The sequence below is a fragment of the Hipposideros armiger genome, unplaced genomic scaffold (genome assembly GCF_001890085.2).
Source record: "Hipposideros armiger isolate ML-2016 unplaced genomic scaffold, ASM189008v1 scaffold_202, whole genome shotgun sequence".
NCBI lineage: Eukaryota > Metazoa > Chordata > Mammalia > Chiroptera > Hipposideridae > Hipposideros > Hipposideros armiger.
The window spans coordinates 2,356,620-2,380,865 of NW_017731552.1; the positions used below are offsets into that span (position 1 = coordinate 2,356,620).

Consider the following 24,246-nt stretch of genomic DNA (forward strand, 5'->3'; position numbering starts at 1 on the left):
TCTGCAGCAAGAATGAAGGAGCTGCTCACCGCGTGCTTCAGGGTGGCACTGGCAGCCCTGCTAGGGGGCGGGACAGGCAGCAGCAGTCCACAAGCCACTGGATCCTTGGGGAAAGTAGCTCATTCTGGGAGGCGTGTAAATTCCTGTCGCCAGGTACAAAATCGGGGGGGTAATGTCTAGCCCAGGATGGGACTGCAGCTGTATGAAATGATGAGAATTACGATTGTTACATTCATTGAGGATCACCCTCCTCCAAAAAACATGGCTCTCGTGAGGCTGCCTGGCGTGGCCTTGAGGGGGACAGAGGTGCCAGTCCAGGGAAGGGGATGGAGCTAGAGACTGTCTCAGAAGCTGACACAGCCACACACACACAGGTAAGTACGCAGGAACGACGGGCACTGCCTTCCTGATCTCCCCAAAAAGAACAGAAAGCAAGATCAAGTCAGATAAATTCCTTACAGAAAACACCGGATGCCATGGGCCTGCCTGGGCCTCAGTGACTCTGGTCTGGACAGGACCAGTTAGAAAGCTCAGCCAGTTGTGGGATGAAAAATCAATTAGGAGCAGGTCCTTCTGACATGCCCTTGTCTTCATATGGACTATGGGCCTATTCAATGTTGTTTACAGAAATTCTTACCCAAAAGGCAGATACTGAAAAACCAGAGGTAGCCTCCGAAGACGTGAAACAGGGTGGGGTGGAACAAGGGTGAAATCCCAGGCAGAAGCTGGAAGATGAAAGAAGCCATCCAGTCAGGGGCTCGTGGCTCGTTCCACAGCTTTCTAGGCTTCCTGGTGGGTCTCATAAATGTATTTTAGGCTCATCAGCACCTTGGCTTAGAGCTTCAGTCCAGTAGACTTCAGCCAGGCTTGGGATAAGCATGAAGCTGCTCGCTTTCTCTGGAGCAGAGAAATGAATCTGAATGTGGTTTGGTCTTCTTCAAACTGCCTTCTGAAAGCCAGGAAGTCTGATATATAGAGACTTTTTCCTGGTACTGAGTCTTCAATGGCCAGAGTGCTGATGAGACTGAAAGATGATCAGGGCCCTTTATAAGCAACAATTCAGCAAGCCACTATTTATTATAAAGTGCTGGTGCTTACAGTCCCCTGAGGGGTTGGATCGTAGCACAGAGACTGAATGTGATGGATGAGACCTGCTGAGTAACATGTGGGCGGTTTCCTCAACTCTGGTGTCACACAGGGCAACATCCAAATTTATTCCGATGCAAAAGCAATGAGTTACCAAGGAAAAAAATCTCAGTCCAAAAAGCTGGGATCGGGTTCCGTCTGCCTTGATTTATGCCCTACTTGACCTAAAAACAAAAGTGTATTTTGCCTTGAGCATGCCCAATCAGTGGGAAAGCCAACAGACCGTAGCCATTAGCAACCAGCCAGGGTTCTCTCTGCTGAGAGCCCCATGAGCGAGCCCTGGGTGAGCCCTCAGAGCTGTCCCCAAATGATGTGAAGGTGGCGCTGCTGAGACTGCTGACGGAACTGGGGATTCCTATAGTTATGAATGCTGAAACTGAACAGTGCACATGTGTATGTCACATGCATGGCCTTCGTCGCGGTGCTGCTACATTCAAACTGCTGCCCCCAGTCCTGGCTCTCTCCCATGGTGACCTCACAGCCCATCTCAGGTTCTCTGCCCGAACACTTGCCCTTGGCAGTGTGAAGACCGATTCAATTTCTTGGGATTAGAGCCTCCAACATAAAGTCCACAAGAATAGAGACACAGTTTCTCTGGCTGGGCCTCAGGCCAAAGGTGAGGCTCCCCGGCCCAGGGCACTTCCTGTACAAGCCTCTTGTGGGGTGGGGGCCATTGGTCCCACCAAGTGGACACTCGAAGTAAGAGGGCCTGAAATAGCCTGCATGCCTCTGGAAGAGTAGCTGCTGTGACACAAGCTCTGCGATCCAGCCATCTGCCACTGTTGGTTGAAAACCCTCAACCTTGCCAGTTGGAGACACTCCGTAAGTTATGCTTTCAAACTAGGCAGCAGCAGAAGGCCGCAGGGCCTGTTGGGCAGGTCCACGTGAAGGCCATCTGTTTTCAGGGCACCAAGACCACCATGACTCATGCACGTGATGGCCAAAGGCACAGTCATTTACAACAACTGACTCGAGAAGGTTCCAGGAGCTGCTCTGCCCCCAACCAAAAAGGTGATCATCTACTCATTCTTGTTCTGTTGGCTCTCGTATGAGGGCTGTGACGACAGAACGCTTTGGCGTAGGTGTCTCCTGGCTGGAATCTTTATGGAGCTTCTGAGTATAATGCATTACCCCAAGCCCACTTCTACGCCCTCAAGGACCACTTCCACACTACCCCACACCCACGGTAAAGATAGGTTCTTCTTTTTCCACCACACCGATTCCTCCAAGGGGTTAAAATATGACTCCAACCTCACCTCAGCTGAACATGACTTCTTCCTGCGTATCCTAGGGTTTGGTGGCTGTAACTGAATTTTAATGGTTTCCTTAAGAACACAGGGTACTGATGATGTAACACAAGGAATCACAGGGATTGTGACACCCTGAAAGGCTGGCCGGTGTTCTGTATGGCAGAGCGGGGTCCTCTGTTTTCTTAAGTTTCATTTTTCCAGGTCATGAAAATGGGGGACTCTGTCATGAGGCACCTAGAGGATGGAGTTTTCAATCCTGAATGTACCATAATGTTTACCTTTCCCAATTTATCAAACTCCAAATACTCAGGACATTTCTTGTCCTTGAGAGTTCAATCTTCTCCACCTATAATGTTCAAAAGCCTTCTTAATACAAAGATAAAGGACTCAGGGTTCCCTCCAGTTTCAAAGAAGGGTCTTCTCTTCTTCCTGCTTTGACTGAAGACATGCAGTTCACAGTCAAACCACAGTCCAGACCCAAGTGGTCTTGCAAAGTGATCTGCATTATATACCTCCTCTTCCTACAGATCAAGGAAGCCGGAGCTCCTTGTGTTTCTAAGACACTGAACTTGAAGGCCCAGATTCAGGAAGAGGAGAAAGAAAAAACGGAATGAGGAAAAAGGGGTCGAATTTGATTTGGAAGGTTCTACACGCTACTCAATTCCTCTTTTGACCCCTTGTGTCTCTTTCAGGAAACAAGATTAGCTTCTTGCTATGAGTATATATTCCCTCAACTAGAGAAGTCTCAGTGTAAAAAGGGACCTCGTCTTCCCTGACTTTTCTGTAGAACGAATTAAAGGGAGGTGGAAAGATCCTGCTCGTCTTTTCAGTTGTCATCAGCGGCTTATGGTCTAGGGTTTGGATCTGAAGGACCCGGAGGGAAAGGGGCCAGTTGGGGTGGGACCCCCGGGCCATGGAATGCTGGGTGGAGGTGGACTTACCCCTGCCAGTTCTCGTGGAAAAGGAGGAAGCTGGGCTTCAGGAGCGCTGGCTGAAGCACTAGCAGGGGCAGGAGGCTCTAGGGCATGCTCACCAGCTGACTTGGGGTGACCTGTGCCATGGTGGGGGGCCTCAGCCTCCCCCTGAGGTTCCTCTCCCGAATCCGACAAGTCTTTTTGCTCTGCAGAAGACTGGGAGCAAAAAAGACAATTTTCCTTCAATGTAATAAAGGCTGCAACACGGGACAGGGGACAGGGGTGGGGACTGAAGGGCTAGAGATGGCTGAACCTTCAGCAGATCCTGCCCAGGACGGGCCAAGAAAGCAGGCACAAAGGGAAATGAATGTGGGCTTGCTGCTGTTTTGACTCTGCAGAGAGCTTTGAGAGTGCAGGAAGTCCAGACCTGCGTTTTCAAAACTGCATAGCGGTCTGTCACGGAGCTACTCTACTCATGGGCCGTGAGTAAGGAAAAACATTCCTAGTGACCAAAATGGGGGATGAGGCCTCTATCAGAGGGCAACAGGGATGATTATGGTAAATTAGGTTAATAGCGCATCTCCTCAAAGACACTGATGAGGGGAGCTGTTCTCAGCACTTTCTGTCCACTAGGGGAAGCAGGCCTGGGACACTACACAGCTGCAGAACGGGGCATCCAGGGTCAAAGGCTTCTGCATCTGGCTCTAGTTCTTCCAGCATCTTTCAACTTGTGCTGCTTAAACCTGAGAGGAAGGAAGAGCTTTCTCATCTCAGTGAGTGCAGGTGTGGGGTGACCAAACGAGCTGGCAGAGACTGGCTTTGTATCAGAGGGCAGGCAGGTGGGAGTTCAGCTAGAGGAGGGAGCCCCTTGGCCTGGGATTCCCCCAGGCTCACCCCAAACACCTTATTTGGAAAACAGACAGGGTACAAAAAAGCCAGCTCCAGAGGTCTTCATTCTTGAAAGTACGACACCCCCGGCATTCCTCAAGGTGGTTCTTAGGCTTTTGGGGGGTGGGGAGGTGGGGCGGGGTTCATGGGCTGAGGGCTCTGTGCTCAAGACTCTTTTCTTGAGAAATGTGTTATAAAGCTGGTGTCCTAGAACAGGTGGGCTCAGGTCCCCAAACCTCCTGCTTGGCATCATCCACAACATGGAGCCATTTCTCTCACTTTGTGAACTAAATGACCATGGGGTCACATTTTTTCTGATTGTGAAGTGACTGAGACCTATTTAGATAGGGGGTGGGGCCTATTTTTTAAACACGTGAGGCTGTCGAAGGAAAGGAACTATATACAGAAGATTTGAGAGAGCTTTCAAACATTCTTAGGAAAGCAGTAGCAACACAATGTTAACTCATCTGTACATCTAAAGAGTCCCCAAAACCGACTCTTCCTATGGAGGGGAGATCTGCAGACACAAAGGCCTTCTTTTCCAAGCTCCTCCTCAAACCTGTGCGGGGCACCGAGGTCAGTCTGGGCACCAGTCTGCTGCTCCTTTATAGCCAGAGATTTAACACCCAACAAGAGAGAATTAAATCCAGAGCTCTGTGGGAAACTGCCTACCTCTCTAATTGGAACCACTTGAATTTTTAAAAAAAATCTGCTTTTAGAGAACATAAATGTTCAAATGCCCTTATAATATGGCAGACTGAAGAAGAAGCCTAAATCCGGGAACCAAAAAAGAAATACAAATGGTATTCTAGAATTTTGTACTTGGGTCCAAATGTTTCTGCTGGACAAGAAAAAAACAAGCTCTAAAGAACCAAGACAGGGCCTGTAATTTTTCAACATGTTTGCTAAAACCAGACATCAAGATTTTGGCAGCCTTTGACGCCATCCTAAAATGTATATGGCTGACCAAAACAAACAAACAAACAAACAAACAAACAAACAAACAAACAAGTGCATACAGGACACACTTGTTACACCAACAATAAGCTTCAAGGTCTAAACATACTCTGCAGTGTTTTCAGCGACACCAGACTTTCTGCTCATCAGTATTTCTGTAACTGCTTTCTGTCTTTTTACCAAATGGGCATTATCCTACTAGTGCAACCTCAAAGCCATCCTCCTTCAGATTAACAAACGTTTGGAAGATAAACTAACTGAAAGAAATATTTTGTCATCACAAACAATAAGCCAACCTACAGAAGGAGATTCATATTCTCTTCACATTAAAAAGAAACAAAACAAAACCAAACCCCTATCTCCATTCAAGTTAGTTAATAAAAAAGGGCTAGTTTTTGCCTCTAAAACGAATGCAGGTAAATGCAAGAATTTCATGAAGAGCGCCACCTTGAGGAAGCCTGGTGACATGGAAGGAAGTAAAGAAAATTCCTGAGCTGTCAGTCTAGGCGTTAGGACAGGAACTCAGACTGTCTGAAGCTTTCTCTAACGTGGGAAAACAGAAGGATTTGACAACTCATCCTGAGACTAGGTGACACCACAGGCTGGCCACTACCACCAATTTGTAGTTTGCTGATGGTCAATGGGACTGACAGAAAATGCCGTGTGGCTTCACCACCAAACAAAAACAAAGCATGCCTAGGCGGGAAGCTTAATTTTTTTCCCTTTCGATTTCAAATCTTTCATCTCAATCATGATTCAGTAATAACAGCTGGGCCTGTTGTGCGCTCTCCTTTGAAGGGGGGGCACAGGCTCTTTGAAGCACCTCTCACTGGGTGGTTTACTGACAATGAAGTTAATGGTTCCACAGTGACAATGGGACTTCTTGATCTTTGTGGATCAAAAAATAGCTATAAGGGGCATTTTGGTGACAATTAGGACAATTAAATATGGACTATATATTGGGGGAGATGTCTGAATTAATGATCATTTTCTTAGGGGTGACAATGGCACTGGGGCCATGGAGAGGAACAGTCTCATTCCTAGGAGACACCTGCGGAAATATGTAGAGCAACATCAGATGGGCATGACTTACAGTTGAGTGCTTCCAGCATGTAGGACAAAAATGGTAACAGTGAAGCCAGGTGAAGGATACCCGAGGGCCCGCACTACCATTTTCTTAACCTTTCTGAGGACTTGAAAATTTCAAAATAAAAAGTTGAAGAGAGAAAGGAGGAAAAAGAGTTCGCTCAGAATAAAAAACAAAAGCAGCCCGAACAGCCTTTTCCCAACTCTGCTTCTGCAGCGTGAGAAGGAGAATGAAACTGGAAGGGTCTCAAAACTCGCACTTTTGTCAGAAGTACTGTGGCTGCTTCATGAGGATCTGTTCTCCCGTCCCCTTTGAGATGAGAAGCCAAGGGAAATAAAGCAGTGGCCTGAGTTACTCTGTTTACTTTCCGCCTTACTCTGGAGCTGTCATAAGCAACAGAGAAAGAAAGATTCCGTGTCCATTTGGCCACTGTCCATTGGCAGCGCTGACAGTGGCCCTAAAGGACAGTCGGAGAGGCTTCTCCGGCTTCTGCTGTTAAACACACAGGCTTCCCGTCCCCTTTGTGATGTTGTGACAGAAATGGGGAGCTGAACTCTGAAGAGCTGGAGAGCAGCTATTTGTAGCAGCCCATTTAGAGTTGGCTCCGAGTCATTACTGTTTTAAGAACTACACTCGCACGTCTTTAAGATGATCAGGAACATCTTCCCAGCCACTCTTCTGGTTCAATGTCACCTGCTTACATAATCTGCATCGACTTTCTAAAGGTAATACACGAAAGTCAGCCTTGGAATTACAAACCAACAGAACTGTGTAAACAGTACTGAAATAGGAAACAGTAATTTTAAAAGCATTTAAAAATCAGCCGGGCAAATATTACATTTTAGTTTTTCATCCTGCTGGTTTCCGAAAGTCTTCAGGTTTAAAGAATCATTAATGCCTATTATTCATTTGAAATCTGGGGTCGGCAAACTTTTTGTGTAAGGGCCAGATACTAAGTATTTCTGACTGTGCAGGCCATATGGTCTGGGTCCAAATTATTGGGTTGCTGGGAAAGTCATGACGCATTTTTTCTATGTTTTTTGTTACAAAAATGTGTCATGGCTTTTCTGACAATCCAATACTTTTCACTCTGCTGTTACAACCTGAATGCAGCCTACGCTACTGTGAGGGGGAGGCGTGTGGCTGTGCGCCAATAAAACTCTATTTACAAAAATAGGCAGTGGTCGTGGGCCTTAGTTTGCTGACACCTGTTTTAAACTAAGAGTGGTTCAAAAGATGATCATGATAAAATTAAAAATTCTAATTTAACAGAAAACCTGAGAAGAGACTTTTACATCTAAAAGAGAAGTTGGATACATCCATTTCTAAAAGCTAGAGGAGCTTTATCAGCCCTTCACAATGACTGGCCTTCCAGAGGAGGGATGGTAACTAGGCTGTATGTACGTGTCAGGGCCTCAGGTAGAGGAGACGGCAGAGATTGATATCTTGAAAATACCACCCAGAAAAACAACACAAAATGGGAAGAAAGTCTGCTCAGGCTTTGTGCTTCTTTCTTCAGCAAAGAATTAACAATGGGAAAGTTTAATGTGAGAACAAGCCTAGTAGATAAGCCCCTGCCGGCACAGAAGGCTCCCTGCGAGGGGGTGTGGGCAGCTACTTCTCCCTCCTGCCCCCTGCACGCGCACACACACAAGCATGCGTGCACATGCACCCTCCACCTAGCACAGTGCTCGAATGTTGCCCAGGAAAACTGGGCCGCACAGACAGAAAAGTCTGGCCTCTCTTCTCAGGCCAAGGGATGGAATCTATAAGCAGTAGCTGGGCTGCCAGCCGTCCCAAATCACCAGACCAACAGCCCCCAACCTCGGAGCTGGCCACCCAGCACCCAGCCACCCTGCCAGGGGACTGGGGATCCATCAGAGCGTCTTGCCTGTGGACCTCAAGCCCCGAGCCAGTTCTTAAATGCTGTTCTCATCAACCAGACTGCGAATGGGTTTCAGAACACGCTGAGTCCAGTGCAGCACCTGGGCACTCTGAAGCCTTGCCACGGACATGAAATTACACCTGATGTTCTAGGGCACAGGTGGGGAGGGCCCATTCTTTTTTATTTTTATTTTTGACAAAAAAGAGGGAGTCCTCATACAAGCTTGGGAGACATTGCCACAGAACACCAACTAACTTGGACACAACCCCAACCTTCCACACTGATTTGTCAGGGAGGGATATAAATATAAAACCGGTGACTTCAAGAAAAACAACACGCGGCGTAGGAATGCTACCGCGGCACCAATCAGGCTCATTACTATGAGGCAGGCAAGGTATTTCCAACAACATTGGGACCGAGACATTTAACATCCAAGCAGGGGAAGCAACCCAACAAAGATGGATGGTAAATATACAATGCAAGCCAACTAATAATTATTCTATGCATTTATGCCAAGTTGGGTGGGGCCAAGTCGCCCCCACTAAAATCTTTAATTAAAGGTCCTGTTTTAACCCCTTAACCACCATTGCTCTTTCCTTCTCTCCTCTCTCCTTTTTCTCTCCCTTCTGTCCCTCCTCCTTCCTTCTACCTTTTTTTCTCCAACTCTTCTCTCCTACTAGTTTTCCTAATGTCCAGTACTATTTCTAAATTGAATCATTAGGCATTAGAAGGACGCTTTCCACCATCATTTTTTAAAGCATGGTCTCTGAGTCCTTTCCACACACCCAACTTAATCTCGCGCCATGGTAACCTAAAGCCACTGGACTTTTTTTCTCCAAGTTCAACTTGAAGGCTGAAAGGGCAGAAGCATCCTTGGCCGTGTGACCTGGGGAGAGAGACCTCCTGGAGAAACAAACATGAAGAGAGAACATGCTGGCCCCTTACCTTTTGTCCTTTATCCTTCTGAAACACAAAGACGGGTGGAGCAATGGCAGGCTTTTCTGCAAAAAGAAAAATTGGGTGTTTTTGCCCCCAACACTATATTCATTCAGTAAACAAAGCTACATTTGTTTTAAAAAGTTAAAATCAAACCCAATATGAAACTAGTAACTCCAAAGAAACATCAACTTGCTTAGAAAACAGTTTCATGACGTGGAAGCGTGGGGTGTTCAGTTTGTGACAACGCAACACTTAACGGTAGGATTCATGTGCTTTTCTGTGTGCATATTAGACACCAATAGAAAGGCTTCAAGGCTCACTTAGAACAGGCCATGTCACTGACCAAGGGAGGGTGGTGAGGAGTGCAGCGAGCTGCAGGGCGTCCAAGGCGGCTGCTATTCAGCACCACCAACTGTGGCTTTGTAGAAACTTGGCACAAAGCAGTTAGATCTTAACGCGGCATCTCCCCAATTTCAAATGTTGGAGACCAGTTTAGGTTTTTTAGTTTTTTCAAATTTGCAGGCCAGTTGAGGCCAGGAGGCAACCAGTTTGCAACCTCTGCCCACACAGCTCAAGCTCTTTGGAGAGCTTACCCCTGTCGAGTCAGCCCAACGTTTCACCTGGGTTTCTAAGTGAGCACTCGTTAATGAAAAGAATTCATGGAGTTGCACGTCTCAGAGTTTATCTTGCATGGCTGCTACTGAAGAAAGAAACCCTTTGGGATGTCCTGTCACATGATGGGACCAGGGTGATGCCGCCTGTTGTTCTCAGGCAACACCATTTGTCTCCTATCCAGGGGGAACCCAGGATAGGAGATTCTGGACGAGGACCACCTTAATCCACAAGGAAGGCCCCTCATCGCCTCGGGCCTGGGCACAGTGGCTCTGGGTGCTCTCATGAACCCTGCAGGGTGTGCCCAAGGCCTCCTTCAGCATTCAGGGGAAGAGAGTAGATGGGAAGCCAGTGGGGTCATGATCTTGGGGAGCACCTACACAGCTCTGCTGTCACAGAGCCCCCAGTCGTGGGAGGCTGAGATGAACCAGGAACCTGCACTCTCACACACAGCTTTGCCCCAAGCTAGAGGGGGATGAGGGTCACGGTTCATGTGGGGAGCTGGTCAGAGTGTCTGATCTAGAGTATCAAGGAAATGTCCCTGAGAAGAGGTGGCTGTGCTGAAGTCTCAAGGAGAAGAGCTCGGCAGGGATGGTGGCCATGCTGAGAATTTGGGGTGTTGTAAAAGGAGTGGGGGGAAGCATGGAGATTGGTTTAGGTTTAAAGAAAGATCAGTCTGGGAAAGAGGGAGACCAACTAGGAGGCAACAGCCATTACCCACAATAAAGATAGGGTGAAGACGAGGTTTGAGATGGAAAAGGGACAAGACTGAGACAATCAAACGGACCCCATCCTACTCCACCCCGAAAACTCCCGCTCCTTGGAGAAGCAGGACTGGCAATGGCCCACTGATGGTGACCACTCTCTCCGCCATGCTCACTGAAGCCACACCACACCTGAGTCAGTCACCTCGATGGTCCTCACCACGTGCAGTAAACACAGGTGAATGACATGTGCGAGACCAAAGTGCTAAAGAAGGAAGGGGGAAGGGTTGCCAGCAAGGATTCTGTGAGTCCTTGATGGCTTGCTGTTAGCAGCCATCTCCTGGCACAACGCATAATTGCTGCCTGACAAACCAGGATGAACGAACGAACGAACGAACGAATGAATGAATGAACAAATGAACGTGCCTGTGCCAAGCAATAAATGACAGCCAAGGGACACTGGATGGACTTGGGACAGCAGCAGTTTATCCATACCATGTCCACCATGGGGAATCCAAGAGACCTTCTAACGCTGCCTTTTACCCCACAAGCCCAGCACTAGGGGCTGGAGGTCCGGGCCCCAGCCTCACTTCTGCATTCGCCTCCTGGTCAGCTGCAAAGTGCTGAGGCACACAGGAAGGAGCTGGGGTTTTGGCAAGCCCAGCACCCACCCAGCCCCACATTTTCTTTAGGGAACCACCCGTCCCCCACCTCCATGTTTCAGATGGAGCCCAGCCCAAGGAGGAGACTACTGTGTGCCCTGACCCCAGTGGACACTGTGGCATGTGAATAAGGCCAGGCCGCTGACAGTGAATGAGGCTTGGATCCAGGACTTTTGTTGGAGCTACTGGGGAAGGGAAGCTCTCTCTCTGCTGGGGTGGCTGAGCTGGTGGGAGGTAACCCTGAGGCTGCCAGCAACCATGTGTCCTAAGGGACCTCGGACTGACTGGAGACAGAAGAGGAAACAAAATCCTGGAGACACTGCTGGAGGCCTTGGGTCCTGCCAGCCCAAAGCTAATCCCATCCCCAAGACTTCTGAGAAAGTCATCAGATGCTGATTTTTGCTTAAGGCACTCTGAGCTGGATTTATGCCCCTTGTCTCTAATGGCCTCCAGCCTGAGAGGTGGGACTCCGTGCTGAAGGCTTCACTAAAAACACACTCTGCTCCCTAGAAGAAACCTTGGACAGGCCTCCCAGGGAAGTGGAGATCTTCTTTCTCTTCACCATTTGATACACTATGTACATATTTATGGGTTTATGGTCTTTCTCTCCTACTGAGATGTCAACTCCAGGGGATGGGGGACTGCCTGGTTCCCCTCGCTGCCCTGTAGTCTGAGAACAGTACTTGGCACCCTGCAGGGATTCAACAAATATTTAATGAAGGGATGAGCAAGGGGAAGGGGCACTGGAGAAAATGACTGCCAGGCTAGTAAGCAAGGACTAGACGGAGAGCTGTTTGCTTGGTAGAGGAAGAGCTTTCTGATCTGCAGGCACATAGGAGGGGCTGTATCGATTCAGGCAACTGTGGGCGCCTGGGACAGGAAAGAACCATGTGGCAGGGTCCAGGCATGGGTAGGGAGAGGTCCCATCTGAAGGAGAAACAATTCTGCGCTGCAACTGGGCACGTTGCTCAGCTGGGGGCAGAGGGAGGCTACGGAGGGGACATGGTGGCCTGAGCTCTGAAAGCAGCTACCCGAAGAACAGGAACACCAGGGGAGATGCAAGCAGATCCAACCTTACTAACTCCCGGCTCCTGCTCCCCCACCCACCCTTGCCGCCACCACCACAGTTCACACCTCCCTTTGTTCTCTGCCTCTGCCCTCAGCCCCTCAAGTCCAGCTTCTGCACAGCAGCCAGAACACTGGTACGGAATGCATGCTTAAAACTCAGCAATGCCCTCCCAGACTGGGGTTGCACCTCCTTCAGGCAGGCCACCCCCGACCTGACCAGTACTGTGGCTCTGTTCCCTGCACACCCCATGCTTCTGTCACCTTTCTGGACTTCGGCCTGGTTTAGTCCCTCTGCCTAGAACACAATCTCACCTTCTCTTTCATGGTCAACACTCATTTATGCATCGACATCGTCTCTTTCAGGAAGCCCAAAGCATGCTCTGGCTTATATCCTGCATGGGTCATATTGAGGCTACCTGTCAGGGAGGCCGGGGGACCACAGAAAGGGCATCCAAAACAGCTCTGTGCCCTAGCCTGTCACCCAGTGTGCACCACGTAAGAATCATTCAGTAAATGTTTGAACTAAACCCCCTCTGTACTTTTTTTATTTTTTATTTTTATGTATTTATTTGTATTAATTTCAGGTACCGTCTGTACTTCTTCACATGTGTAACACCAGCTGTTGTAATCACATAAATATTTATTAAGACCTTATTCTGTGCAAAGCATCAAGGGAAAAATGGGACCAGGAGGCTGGGGATGGGGGTGGGGAGCAGAAAGCTTTAGGGTAAAACATCTAGTAAAAAGGGAGGCGTGTTTGTATACAAGCTCATAGTGGGGTTGTTTATCTGCTCACTGGCAGCGTCTACCCCTGGAACATAAGCTCCGGGGCGAGGCCTCTGTTGTGTTCACCTCTATCTTTACAGCCACACATGAGACACGTGCTCGACAAGCAGTTAGAGAGCAAATGAAAGGTCCTGCGTTGCCCGGGCTATGACTGAGGAGGCAAGGACTCTGGCTGCCCACTTTGGGTCCCACTGGGACCTCTACCGAGGGCAGGTTTGGCAGTCATGACAAATCCAACCGCTACACTGAAATGCAGCAGTGAACTTCAGTCAGTTCTCCACCAACACCACAAAGCACCAGAGTTACACACAATTCATTTCCACTCAGCTCCAGTAGGGCCAGAAGTCCATAATTGCTAATTAGTATTGGTATTACAAAATGACAACATGCACCCCCTTCCAAGTAGGATGGCCTTGCACTTACTGGAGTGGCCACAGATGTTTGTTTGTTTGTTTTTTAACCATTCCCCATCACCAAACTGCTTCTGGTTGTCAATGAATAAACAGCATCCACTCAGCTAACTGAAACCCGTTTGGGGAACAAACGGGACAGAAGCAATGAGGCTTCTGTGAACTGCTTGAAGTCCCAGCCCAGCCTTTCTTTTACAAGCGAGGGGAAAACCATCACCAGAAATTTCTAAAGACCCAGGCCACCACAAAGACCTAAAATATTACAATGTTAATCAAATGCAGGCTATTCGATCCAGATTCTGCCAACCAGGTGTTTTTTTTTTTTGTTTTCTGGTTCTGTGAAATGCTCCCTGATCAAATTAGTTTGTAAAAAACCAGCTGGCCTGCAGCGTTGGCTTGACACATCAGCATAGGAAGGGTTAAGAAAAACCAACAGTAAAGAAACTTGTTTCACCAAATGTTCCCCCAAGTTATTTGACCAGGAAGCCCCCTTTCCAAAACACCTGGGATGAGGCCTGAGAACTGTGTTCTGTGGGCGACTGTGGTCCACACTAGTGTGAAGTGGATGGGATTCAGAGCCCCCAAGTCGCCTCAAACAACAGCTCTGCCTGAGTGGTGCGGGCTGTACTGTCTGGACACATCAGGTGCTTTGGCCTCACTGTGGCTTTCCAAGGTGCCAAGTGCCAAGTCTAAGGCGGATACTGCCTGATCCGAACTCTCCCCAACATCCTTCATCCTTCTCCACGTGTCCCTCTTCAGCTCCTGCGCTCTGGACAGCACCCAGCCTGAGCCCAACTGTGATCCCAGATAAGGATCACAAACCCCAGCCAAGGAAGTCCTTGCCTCCCTAACACCCGGGCAAGCTGTGTGTGTTGTTGGGGGGCGCGGGGGAACGCTGGCCAAAAGCTGAAAGGAGTGAGTCACTGATGCCATCCCGGCCCATAGCGCAGGCTCTCCCTCCTGTACCCTGCCACTCTCCTCCACCTAACTGTGAGGTTCAGATGCAAAGCGGGACAGCCCAGCTGTGATTTCCGAGAGCAGGGCCTGTGTCCTGGATCTGGACAGGTAAGCCCGGGAGTGGAAAGTTGCAGATCTCTGCTCTCGTTCTACACATATGCCAGATGTCTGCCCCCCCCCCCACCACCAAACACACCCTAACCCCTTTGCCGGGCCCAGCTCCCAGGGGCATTGCTGACACGGCCGTGACTATTAGGGTGCTCTGCCCAGCCAGCTGAGTCTGGGACCCACTCCCCAGCTGCACCTCTTGCTATGTTGATAGAGTCAATCATAACACTCATTCTGCAACTACAACTTTCAGCAATTCCATACACCCAATGCTCACTGTGCACCAGGCATCGTACTGGCTTCTAGGGTGTGGTGGTGACACGGAGAGACATGTTCCCTGCCTGCCAGAGCCTGACATCAGTCTTTAGTTGAACATTACAACACAGGGCAGGCACAGAGAGACCCAGGATGTGGAGCTGGGCACCCAACCTGGTGAGCCTGTGGAAAAGGAGTGAATTGGGGAGAGTTTCTTGGAGGAAGTGCCACTTAAGATGAGCAGCATTTAGCCAGGTGACCAGGAGCAGGGAGGAGTGAAGCAGCAGAGAGCAAGGAGCACTGGGGGAACTCGAAGGTCAAGGTGGCACCAGTGTCCTCCAGACCCTTGATGACAGATGGGAAAACAGACCACCCCAGCCCAGGGCAATAGAAGTAGAGTGTATCCCTCCCTTTACTGGGTCTGAGGTCTGTACATTCATACCCACATGGGCCAGTGTAGAAGCTCCTGGAATGTAAGCACCAATCACACTCAGGCAGTTCCTTTCTTGAGAAAATGAACCAAAGTTGGCACAAAACAAGGCGGGAGCGCCTGAGATGTAGGCTCCCTCCTGATCCAAGGGGCTGCAGATCATTCTCCCTGCAGGGAGCGGAGGTCTCTGGGTGGGAAGGGGGTCTCCAAGGTGGCGGTCCCTTTTCCTAAAGCAGAAATTACTGACCTCGGGCTCTGGGACCTAGAGAAAGTCCTCAGGTGGCTTGGGTGCAAGCGTGGGGAGTTCTAAAAGCCCCACCCTGAAGTCATGTCCATCATTTGGTGTGCAACGTCTCTATCAGAAAGAGGGACCATAAACCGCCTCCTCCAATAGTGGGTAAGGAGGGTCCAAAGGAGGAGAGTTTTAAACAGCCCCACACTTGAGAGAATTAAAACAGTGGGCTTCCTGGTACCACCCCTACCAGCAGGCTGGAGACTGGATTCAAGGATTTTATCTGCGTCTTTTCTGCTCAAAGATTGATTGGTGGCAAAACCCTTAAGACAAAATGAATCATGTGTCTATTTCAGAGGCTGCGAGGAAGGGGGATGGAAAGGGGCAATGCCTGAAGTCAGTCTAAGAAGGAAGAAGAGGCCCCAGGGAGAAGGTGGGTGAGGAAAGGAGGTGGAGTCCCTGCTGCAAGCAAGGGAAGGGGAGCTGGCCTGGACCCCAGAGCTGGCCCAGGGGTATAAGAATGCTTCCCAGCCTCCAGGGTAACAGAGGTCTTGGGATCCCTCTTCAGGCTTCTTCCAGTCTCTTCCTTGTTATTCACAGCAAGGACATTCCCAAATGGGGTTTCCCCAAACCCTGGGATGGATTCGTACATGGGCCAGCAATGATTGAGCGCGCAGTATTTATGGGCTAGGCAGGTGCTGAGCGTTTTATCTGCATCATCATCCTGAATCTTCCTTTACGGTCACCTTAGGAGGTAGGTCCTCCCAATGTCCTTATTTCACAGAACGGGAAATGCGGACTCAGAGAGGCTGTCTATGCTGGGGCTGTCTACCACAGGTGGGCCTGACTCTGAAGCCCAGGCACCTGAGCCATCCATGTACCACAAGTGCAAAAGGAAAAAGTCATGACCCCAGTTTGCTTCTTCCAGTCTTTTCTGCTCGGGTGGGCCTTGGAGCTAAGAAATAGACACACGTTTCTTTTGAGAACTAACATCAGGAATAAAGCAGCTGTCAGTTACCATTCTAGATTAAACAGAGTACAAACAAAACTAGAGGGCGAGCAAAGGGTTTTGGGGTGGGCCTGAGGTTTTCTACAAGTCATGTGACCATCTGCTTCGGTCAAGTGTGCACTTAAGCCAATAGCTATCCTCTGGATCCTCAAGGAAAGAATCAAGACACATTCCAAGGTGTACACTCAATGGAGAAACAAACTGCGCTGTCTTCATCTGTTAAATGTTTAACCACATAATGTATTGCATAATACATTCAGGGTCTAAGCTGAAAACACATTCTCTCCACTCCCCTCCTTTCACATAAACTTTCCTTCACGCTGTGGGAGTTAACATACACAAATACCACAGGCAGGCCCTGTCCTACAACAAGCTTCGGCACCCCCATGTGGCTGCCTCCAACCTTTGTCTCTGAGGATCTCTGCTAAAATAAAATATGCAGACCTAGAAAAACACACAAAGAAGGGACTCTGGACTATCTTTCCTGCTCTGTTTATTCCCCTCCTAAATGACGACTCGAACAACTGCCAGGAAATGTCCCCCTTCTGGAAAGCCACTTGGAATTCCTGTCTAGAATGTCAGCAAGGTACTTGTGTAAAATGAGCTTTAATCCTGGGCTGATGTGTCTTAATCTTCTTATCTGTGCAAAAAATATGGAAAGCATCTTGCCAACACAAATAACAGTATTAATATGTGGCAACTGATTTAATCCTGTGACACCCTCTCAGCCCTTCAAGTCTTTTCTCAGGAATTATTATAAACAGTCCTGTGCAGCACCATAAAGGTGAATTCGTCACTAATGTGTCAGCCCTGTTAGCAAACTAATTATTTGCTGAAGAATGACACTGATCTCAATCATGCTGTTGCTAGGTGATAACTCTCGATGTTAGTGTGCTCCATGCTCAGTGGCTGCCCAGCCCAGCTAGTGGAGGGTGACGGACCACTGAATTCTTTTTTAGGTACTTGAATATATTTTTCCTCAGGCAACTCTCAACTGGTGTCATGGACATCACAGGGGGCACGGTTTTGGGAGACGACACTATCTTTTATTTTATGCACTTTTTTTCTGGAATGCTCTTCATCCTGTCATTACCTTCACCTACTGAAATCCATGGCAGTTTCAATGCTCTAATCTTACCGCTAGACCCCTATACTTCTAACAACAGCGAGAGCGAGCAACTCACATTTGACTTGGTGGTAGGCGCTTCACACACCCAATCTCATTTAATGTCATCACAACTCCCATGGCGTAGATATTATTTATCATCTCTAATCTGCAAATCACGAAACAAAACAAGAGGCCTTGGACAGATGGGTGTCTTGCCTGAAGTCACAGAGCTGGTAAGTGGGAGAGGAGGGGACCAGAACCCTAAGCCTGACTTTCCCGCCTTACACCCCCCATGATCCTCCTTAGGCCAAGCAGCAGTCTGCCTTCTTCTACTTATCAGCCCTGCAGCCAAACCCTCCACCCCTGCCCATCCACCCAGACTAGGCTGCTGGGGGAAGTCTGTGCCATGAATCCAAGAGAAACCTCATAAACCTATTAAATAAATCATACAAAGTCGGCAACTTATTCTAAAACTACTGAGCAATTTGGGGATCAACTTTGACAGCACTTTTCTATTCTGCTACTAGAGGGCGCAACTCCAGCACAGCTGAGGTGAAGTAAAAGTGGCTGAAGACTGGAGAAAAGTTCCAGTCAAGACAACGGATATCCCCTCGCAGGAAGGAAATCTAAGGACTACAGAACTTCTGCTGAGGCTGCAGACCAAAAGTGACGAAATTCGGGAATGCGGGCTCTGGTTTTTGTGTGCATTCAAATCGGCCTCAACCACTGTGGCTGGGCTCCTGGGCAAGTTAACTCACTTTCTCCATACGCTGTAATCCATCTGTCCAACAAGGATGGTCTGTCCCAGGCAGTTTTGGGAAGGATTGAATGAAGTGATGCATATAAAGTGGTTGGGAAATGGCTGGCACACAATATGAATTCCACATTGGCATTATTATCATTATTATAATTACACCTGGAAGACTGCAAATACTTTGATGCCACCTTAAAGCATGGGTCTTGGATTCAAGGACTGTCCCCAGCCCTTAGGCTCTCAACAGTGACAAATGCCTCACATTTGAAGGAGGGTTTGGCCCCTTCCGAGAGCTGCCTGGACGCTGAGACACCTCCACACAAACACTTAGTAGCTCAGCATCCCTCGAGCCCTTCTGAGGCCAAGGGATTCACTGAGGCGAGGTGTGATGGAGGGCCAACTAGACAAGCCTTGCTCCCCGTGGCACGATTTACTGAGCACCTACTATGTGCCAGGCATCCTGCTCAGCACTGCAGACAAGATGAAAGGCCATGAGGACACAGCTCTCTAGTGCGAAAAGAAAACGAACAAGTTCACAGAGGAGTGAGAGATAATGAGATAATTCTGGAGATAGGTGCTATAAGGAAGATAAAGCAAGGGGTGGGAAAGGGTGATGGGGCAGAAGGGGACTGTAGGGTGAGTGGGTAGGTAAGGCCTCTCTGAGGTATCACCTCAGACATAACGGAGTGAGTGGGTGAAGGCCAAATATACGGGGCAGAGGGAACCCCAAGTATGGAAGTCCTAAGAACAGAAAGAACCTGGAGGCCAACATGGCTGGGAATTTCCATGGGAAAGGTGGGAGGTAAGGCTGGGGAGGGGGTGCGGTGGTGAGGAGTCAGGATCACTCCTGTGTAAAGGGAGGCCAGTAGAGGAGTCTGAGAGGGGGTGCAATGCCAACTGGTCACATTTCTGAAAGACCCACTGGCAGGGGTCCTCATGTGATTCTCCCCTTTGTGTTAGAAAAGGTCTGTAACAAAATGTTGGGGATGACCACCCTGGGAGTGGTGAGGAAAACTGATTTCAGGGAGGCAGGAACAAATGCAAGGGGACCAGGGAGGAGGCTCCAGGAGTCGTCCAGGTGAGAAGTGGCAGTGACAGTGGTGGCTCAGGCTAGTCCTGTGGCCTTGAGACAGGGCAAAGTGGATGGAGTCGAGTATTTTGGAGACAGAGCCAACTGGTCCCGCAGGTGTTGGGACTGAGATGACTGTAATGAGGCTGTAAAGGCCCATCCTGCTCAGTGGCAGATGCTTTCAGCTGAAATAACTCTCACTCCTCTGATAAGAATCCACAAGCAGGGTGCCCTCCACCATGGCACTGATGCTGACTAACCCAGGCCCTGGACTCAGACCCCCAGCAGCCACCACTATTAATGCTGCTCAAGTCTTTCTCCTCTGAGCAAAGGGTAGTCTGTTTTCTCGCTCTTGCCACCCAAGAAAGCCAAACTCTCAAGAACTGTTTTTCCCACTCCCAACTCTGCTGTGACAGATGCAACGCAGGTATTAATTCTGGGTCCAAAAATCCCCAAAATTCTGTGTGGCAAACCTGGGTGAGTTTAACTCGGCCAAGGCATTTTAAACTTACTGCAGAAGCAAGGCCTGCCTTCTAAACTTGCGCATGGAGTACCTACTACCTTCTCTGCAAGTTCCTATTTTTCTGTGACACAGTGAGTGAATGTAGTGCCCAACATGGGTCAGTTTTCAGGGCAAGTGCCCCTGAAGTTGACAGTATGGATCCACTGGAAAGGATGACCATGAGCTCTTCAACTCAATGGCTGCAGGTAGGCACGATGGTACCAGTCAACTCTCCCTGCTTACATGGCCTTGGCCTTCAGCCCCCCCATGAAATGGAACAGCCTGGACCCAGAGCATCTCTGAAGTCCTGTCCTGCTCTGACATTCTGTCAGGACCTCACCTTGGACCTGAAAGGTCATGGAAAACACTGCTCCTCCTTATTAACAGGGATATGAAGTCCATGATGCCTACTTAGCTGCCAAGAGGCCACAATGGAAAAGGAAGGTCAGAAGGGTGAGTCCTAAGCTCTAGTTGGCAAATAATTTATTCCTGGGTAGTTTTACTTAATCTTATAATCCAGTAGTTCTCACTAAGGATGACTTTGTACCACCCCCAACCCCCTCGCCTGCCCGGGACAATGGGCAATATCTGGAGACATCTTTGGTTATCACGATGGGGAGGAGCTGCTAATAGCATCTAGTAAATGGAGCCCAGGGATGCTTATCAACATCCTATGATGCGCAGGATGGTCCTCCAATCACGAACGATCCAAACCCAAATGTCAACTGTGTCGAGGTTGAGGAACCCCGCATTAATTATTTGGAAGAAGACTGAGATCCATAATTCACATTATACACCAGAATAAGTTCACGATGTGTCAGACAGCACAAACCAGGGTAACCCCAGCTTCTGTGAGTCACCTCCTTTCTCCCACCCCAATCAGTGTGTGTATTTAAATGTGTGCAGGACTAGGATTTAGTAGATCAGATGATTACAGAACACAGAGTCCCTTGGGGAGGTCAATGGAATCCCCTAACCCAGGGGGGGTCTCAAATGAGGGTGACTCTGCCTCTGAGGGGACAGCTGACAATATCTGGGGACATTTTTCTTTGTCATGACTGGGGGTAGGTGGGTGCCACTGGCGTCATATGGGTAGACGTCATGGATGCTGCTAAACCTGCCACAATGCACAAGACAGCCCCCACAAGTCCCACTGTCAATAACGCTGAGGTGGAGAAACATAGCTACAACCTCAAGTAGCTTTTTCTCTACCCAGGCATCCAATCAGAAGAGCAACAGCCAGTCGTAACTGACATGTACCGCACGTGCCGGTGGGTCAATGACCCCAACATATGTTTTCTCTCACACAATCCTCAGACTTGATTAGCATCATTCCCCTTCCACAGATGCAGGAACTGAGGTCAAACAACTTGCCCAAGGTCCTGGGCAAGTAAGTGGCGGAGGCAAGACACAAACCGAGGGCAGTCATTCCAGGCGCTTCCAACTGTGCCACAAGTTATCTACTGGAGCCTGCTGTTCAGTCCCAGTTCCCCTGGAGCTGGAGAGACTGGGGAGAAACCCACGTGGATCTCTCTCCAGGCCCCACTCAGATCTTTTACACTGGGGCTCCGCTATCACATGCCAGCAGTTCTGAAACTTTTTGGTTGTGGGGCCCCTTTCCATACTTGTAAACTACTGAGGATCTCCAAGAGCTTTTGTAAATGTGGACTACAGCTACTAATACTTACCACATTAGAAATTAAAACTAAGAAAATGTCAAGTACTAGTTAACCTATTTAAGATAAGATTTACCTAAATAATATTTTTATGAAAAGTAACTATTTTTGGAAAAAAAAAAGTGAGAAAAGGGGCATTATTTTACATTCTGACAAACCTGTTTAATGTCTGGCTTAATAGAAGACAGCTAGATTCTCTTATCTGCTTCTGCAGTCCATCTGTTGCTATTATAACCTCTAAAAGAAATTCCTTGGTCCATTCACAAGAGAATATGAGTGAAAAGGGCAAATGATGTCTTTGCATTGTTATGAAAATAGTTTTGAACTTGCAGTCCCCTTGAAAAGGTTCTTGGGGACTCCCAGGGGCCCCTGGACCATCTTGGAGGACTGCTGCCTGCCGTATGCTGCTCTGAGTACTAGCACTGGAGGACACTGAATCCTGAATCAACTGCAGACTGTCAGGAGCTTTGCGCTCGGGTTCTTTGGTAAAGAGTGCCCTGAATGGGAAGAACGCTGCGTCTAAGAGGGGTAAAACAGTGTGGAAACCCAAATGCCACACCAGGTCATGCAGGCAGGTCCCAAATGCGGTGGGGATTTCGTGTCTAGGAGGGCACACAGTCTACCTCAAGGGCAGCAGCAGCTCCTCAGTCCGGCCAAATCATACTGTGCAGGACCGCAGGCTGAGGCTGGTCCTTATTTTTCAAGAGAAATCAGAAACCTGGATTATTTTTTTTTCCCCCAGAAACCTCAGAATTCTTAAGTGTTGGCTCCTAATTAAAAACAAAGACCTAAATGGAACAAATTAAACATGTCTGCTTGCCCCTGAAGCAACTTCATAAGTTCTGCCTGTGGTTTTCGACTCTGGCTTCATGTCATAAAACATCTGTGGGCTTTTAAGAACTACAGACCCCCTGACCTCCTGCAACAATCTCTGATGGTGCGGCCCAGGCACCAGTTTTTAGTTTCCTCCACAACCTCCTTAAATAAGTGTGATGTGCAATCAGGGTTAATATCCACAGTGAGCTCTATGCAATAGCACCACGTGCCAAGACAACCAAGTAAACTGTGCACATGCGGGGCTGTACTCTGAGGCCCCGTGCATCTAGTTTGCTACCAATAGTAACGCACAGCCACACTGAACAGGACTCCATGGGACCACAGGAAGGTTACTGCACATAGGTGGCAAAAACAAATCCTGTTCAACAAAACAAAGAACGCTGCTGCTTGCTGCCCACACTACCCCTAGGTCCTGAATAGATAACAACGCAAACCCATCTGCCTCCTGACTGCTGCAAAGTACCATGGAGAGCTACCAAGGCTCTGCCAAGTCAATACCAGCCACCTCTGCCATCAACAAGGTGAAAACTGAGAAAAGCCAAATCACCCTTGAAAAATCTCTAGACTGACACTTGCTCAGGATAGATCAATGGTTCTCAAATGGGGGCAATTGTGCCCCCCCCCGGGACACTTGGTAATGTCTGGAGACATTTTTGGTTGTCATAACTGGGGGGAGAGGGGAGGGTTGCTATAGGCATATAGTGGGTCAGAGCCAGGGCAGCCCCACAACAAAGACTGATCTGGTCCCAAATGTCTAGTGACGAGGCTGAGAACCCATGGCTAGATGATCATGCAATGAAAGGCAAGACGAAAAACAGGAGGACTGCTGGCCCAGCTCCCGCTGACCCAGCTTCCGCTGACCTCCCATTATAAGCTCACCGCAGGGCTATCTCATTTAGTGGGATTCAGCAGATTCACCCACACTACTCATACTCACTTTTTAACTCTCTCTGCTGAGCACTGAAGCTAAATGTGTCTATGACATGAGTCCACTGTAATGAAAATACTACTGTTTACTGTTTATTACTGTGTGTGGACACAGGTGCTAAATAATTTATGTGCATTAATTCATCCAATGCTCACAGCAACCGTGAGATAGATATGATTGTCATTATTCCCATTTTATGGTGAGGAAACTGAGGCTCAAAAGAGCTAAAAATTTGCCCAAAGTCACTCAGAGAATACAAGGAAGAGTCAAAACAAATCCTGTTTATAAGGCAAAGCTAGTGCCCCACCACCGTTTTATACCATTGGGTCTCAACTGCAGGTGGTTCTCCTTACTCCCTGTTCCCGGGCATGTCACAATGTCTGAAGACATTTCTGGCTGTTACAATCCCTGGGGTATGGTACAGGGGAGGGTGTGTGCTACTGGCATCTTGTGGGTGGAGTCAGGGATGCCGCTATGCTGCTAAACATCCTACAAGGCATCAGGCAGCCTCCACAACAGAGAATCATCGGCCCCAAATGTCAACAGGGCTAAAGTTGAGAATACTGCTTTATACCGTCTCTCAGATTTCCACCATGCATGTCCATAGGCCAGCAAGGACTCATATGTATGTGGTACCTTTTAATGCTGGGATCTAGAACCCAAGAATCTCTACAGCTCAAATACATTCTGCTCAAATACACTTTGCTCACCCTCTTCCCATTCTTCTTTACCTTTACCAGGGTCAAAATGCTGCCTTCAAATCCTGATGTTGGTCTACAACGCAGAATAACTCCAGAGATAGGATGAGTAACGAGTGTGGGATGTATCAACAGCAAAATTTCAAGCAGAAGAGAATATTCCAAAAAACACAAGTGTAAAACACACACACACACACACACTCTCTCTCTCTCTCTCTCTCTCTCTCTCTCCTAGGAGAGAAACATTTCAACTAGACTTTAAAAGTCACGGGCCACAGGACTACCAAAAAAGGGCTGTGGGAGTTGCTGTTACCATCCCTGAAGAGATCATCGTGGCAATGAGGACCAACAACATGCTGTATTGGATACACCACT

The 24,246-nt window shown here is 48.5% G+C and overlaps 1 protein-coding gene across 1 annotated transcript in view; it reads right to left on the minus strand.

The window, feature by feature from the left end:
* The window catches only part of RANBP3 (RAN binding protein 3), a 52,098-nt gene that overhangs the window by 24,768 nt on the left and 3,084 nt on the right, over nt 1-24,246 (minus strand). Inside the window, exons 3-4 of the mRNA XM_019653329.1 lie at nt 9,073-9,128; nt 3,338-3,526 (exon numbers count right to left, since the gene is read on the minus strand). Coding sequence (XP_019508874.1) covers nt 3,338-3,526; nt 9,073-9,128 — 245 coding nt within the window. The remainder of the gene's footprint in view (nt 1-3,337; nt 3,527-9,072; nt 9,129-24,246) is intronic.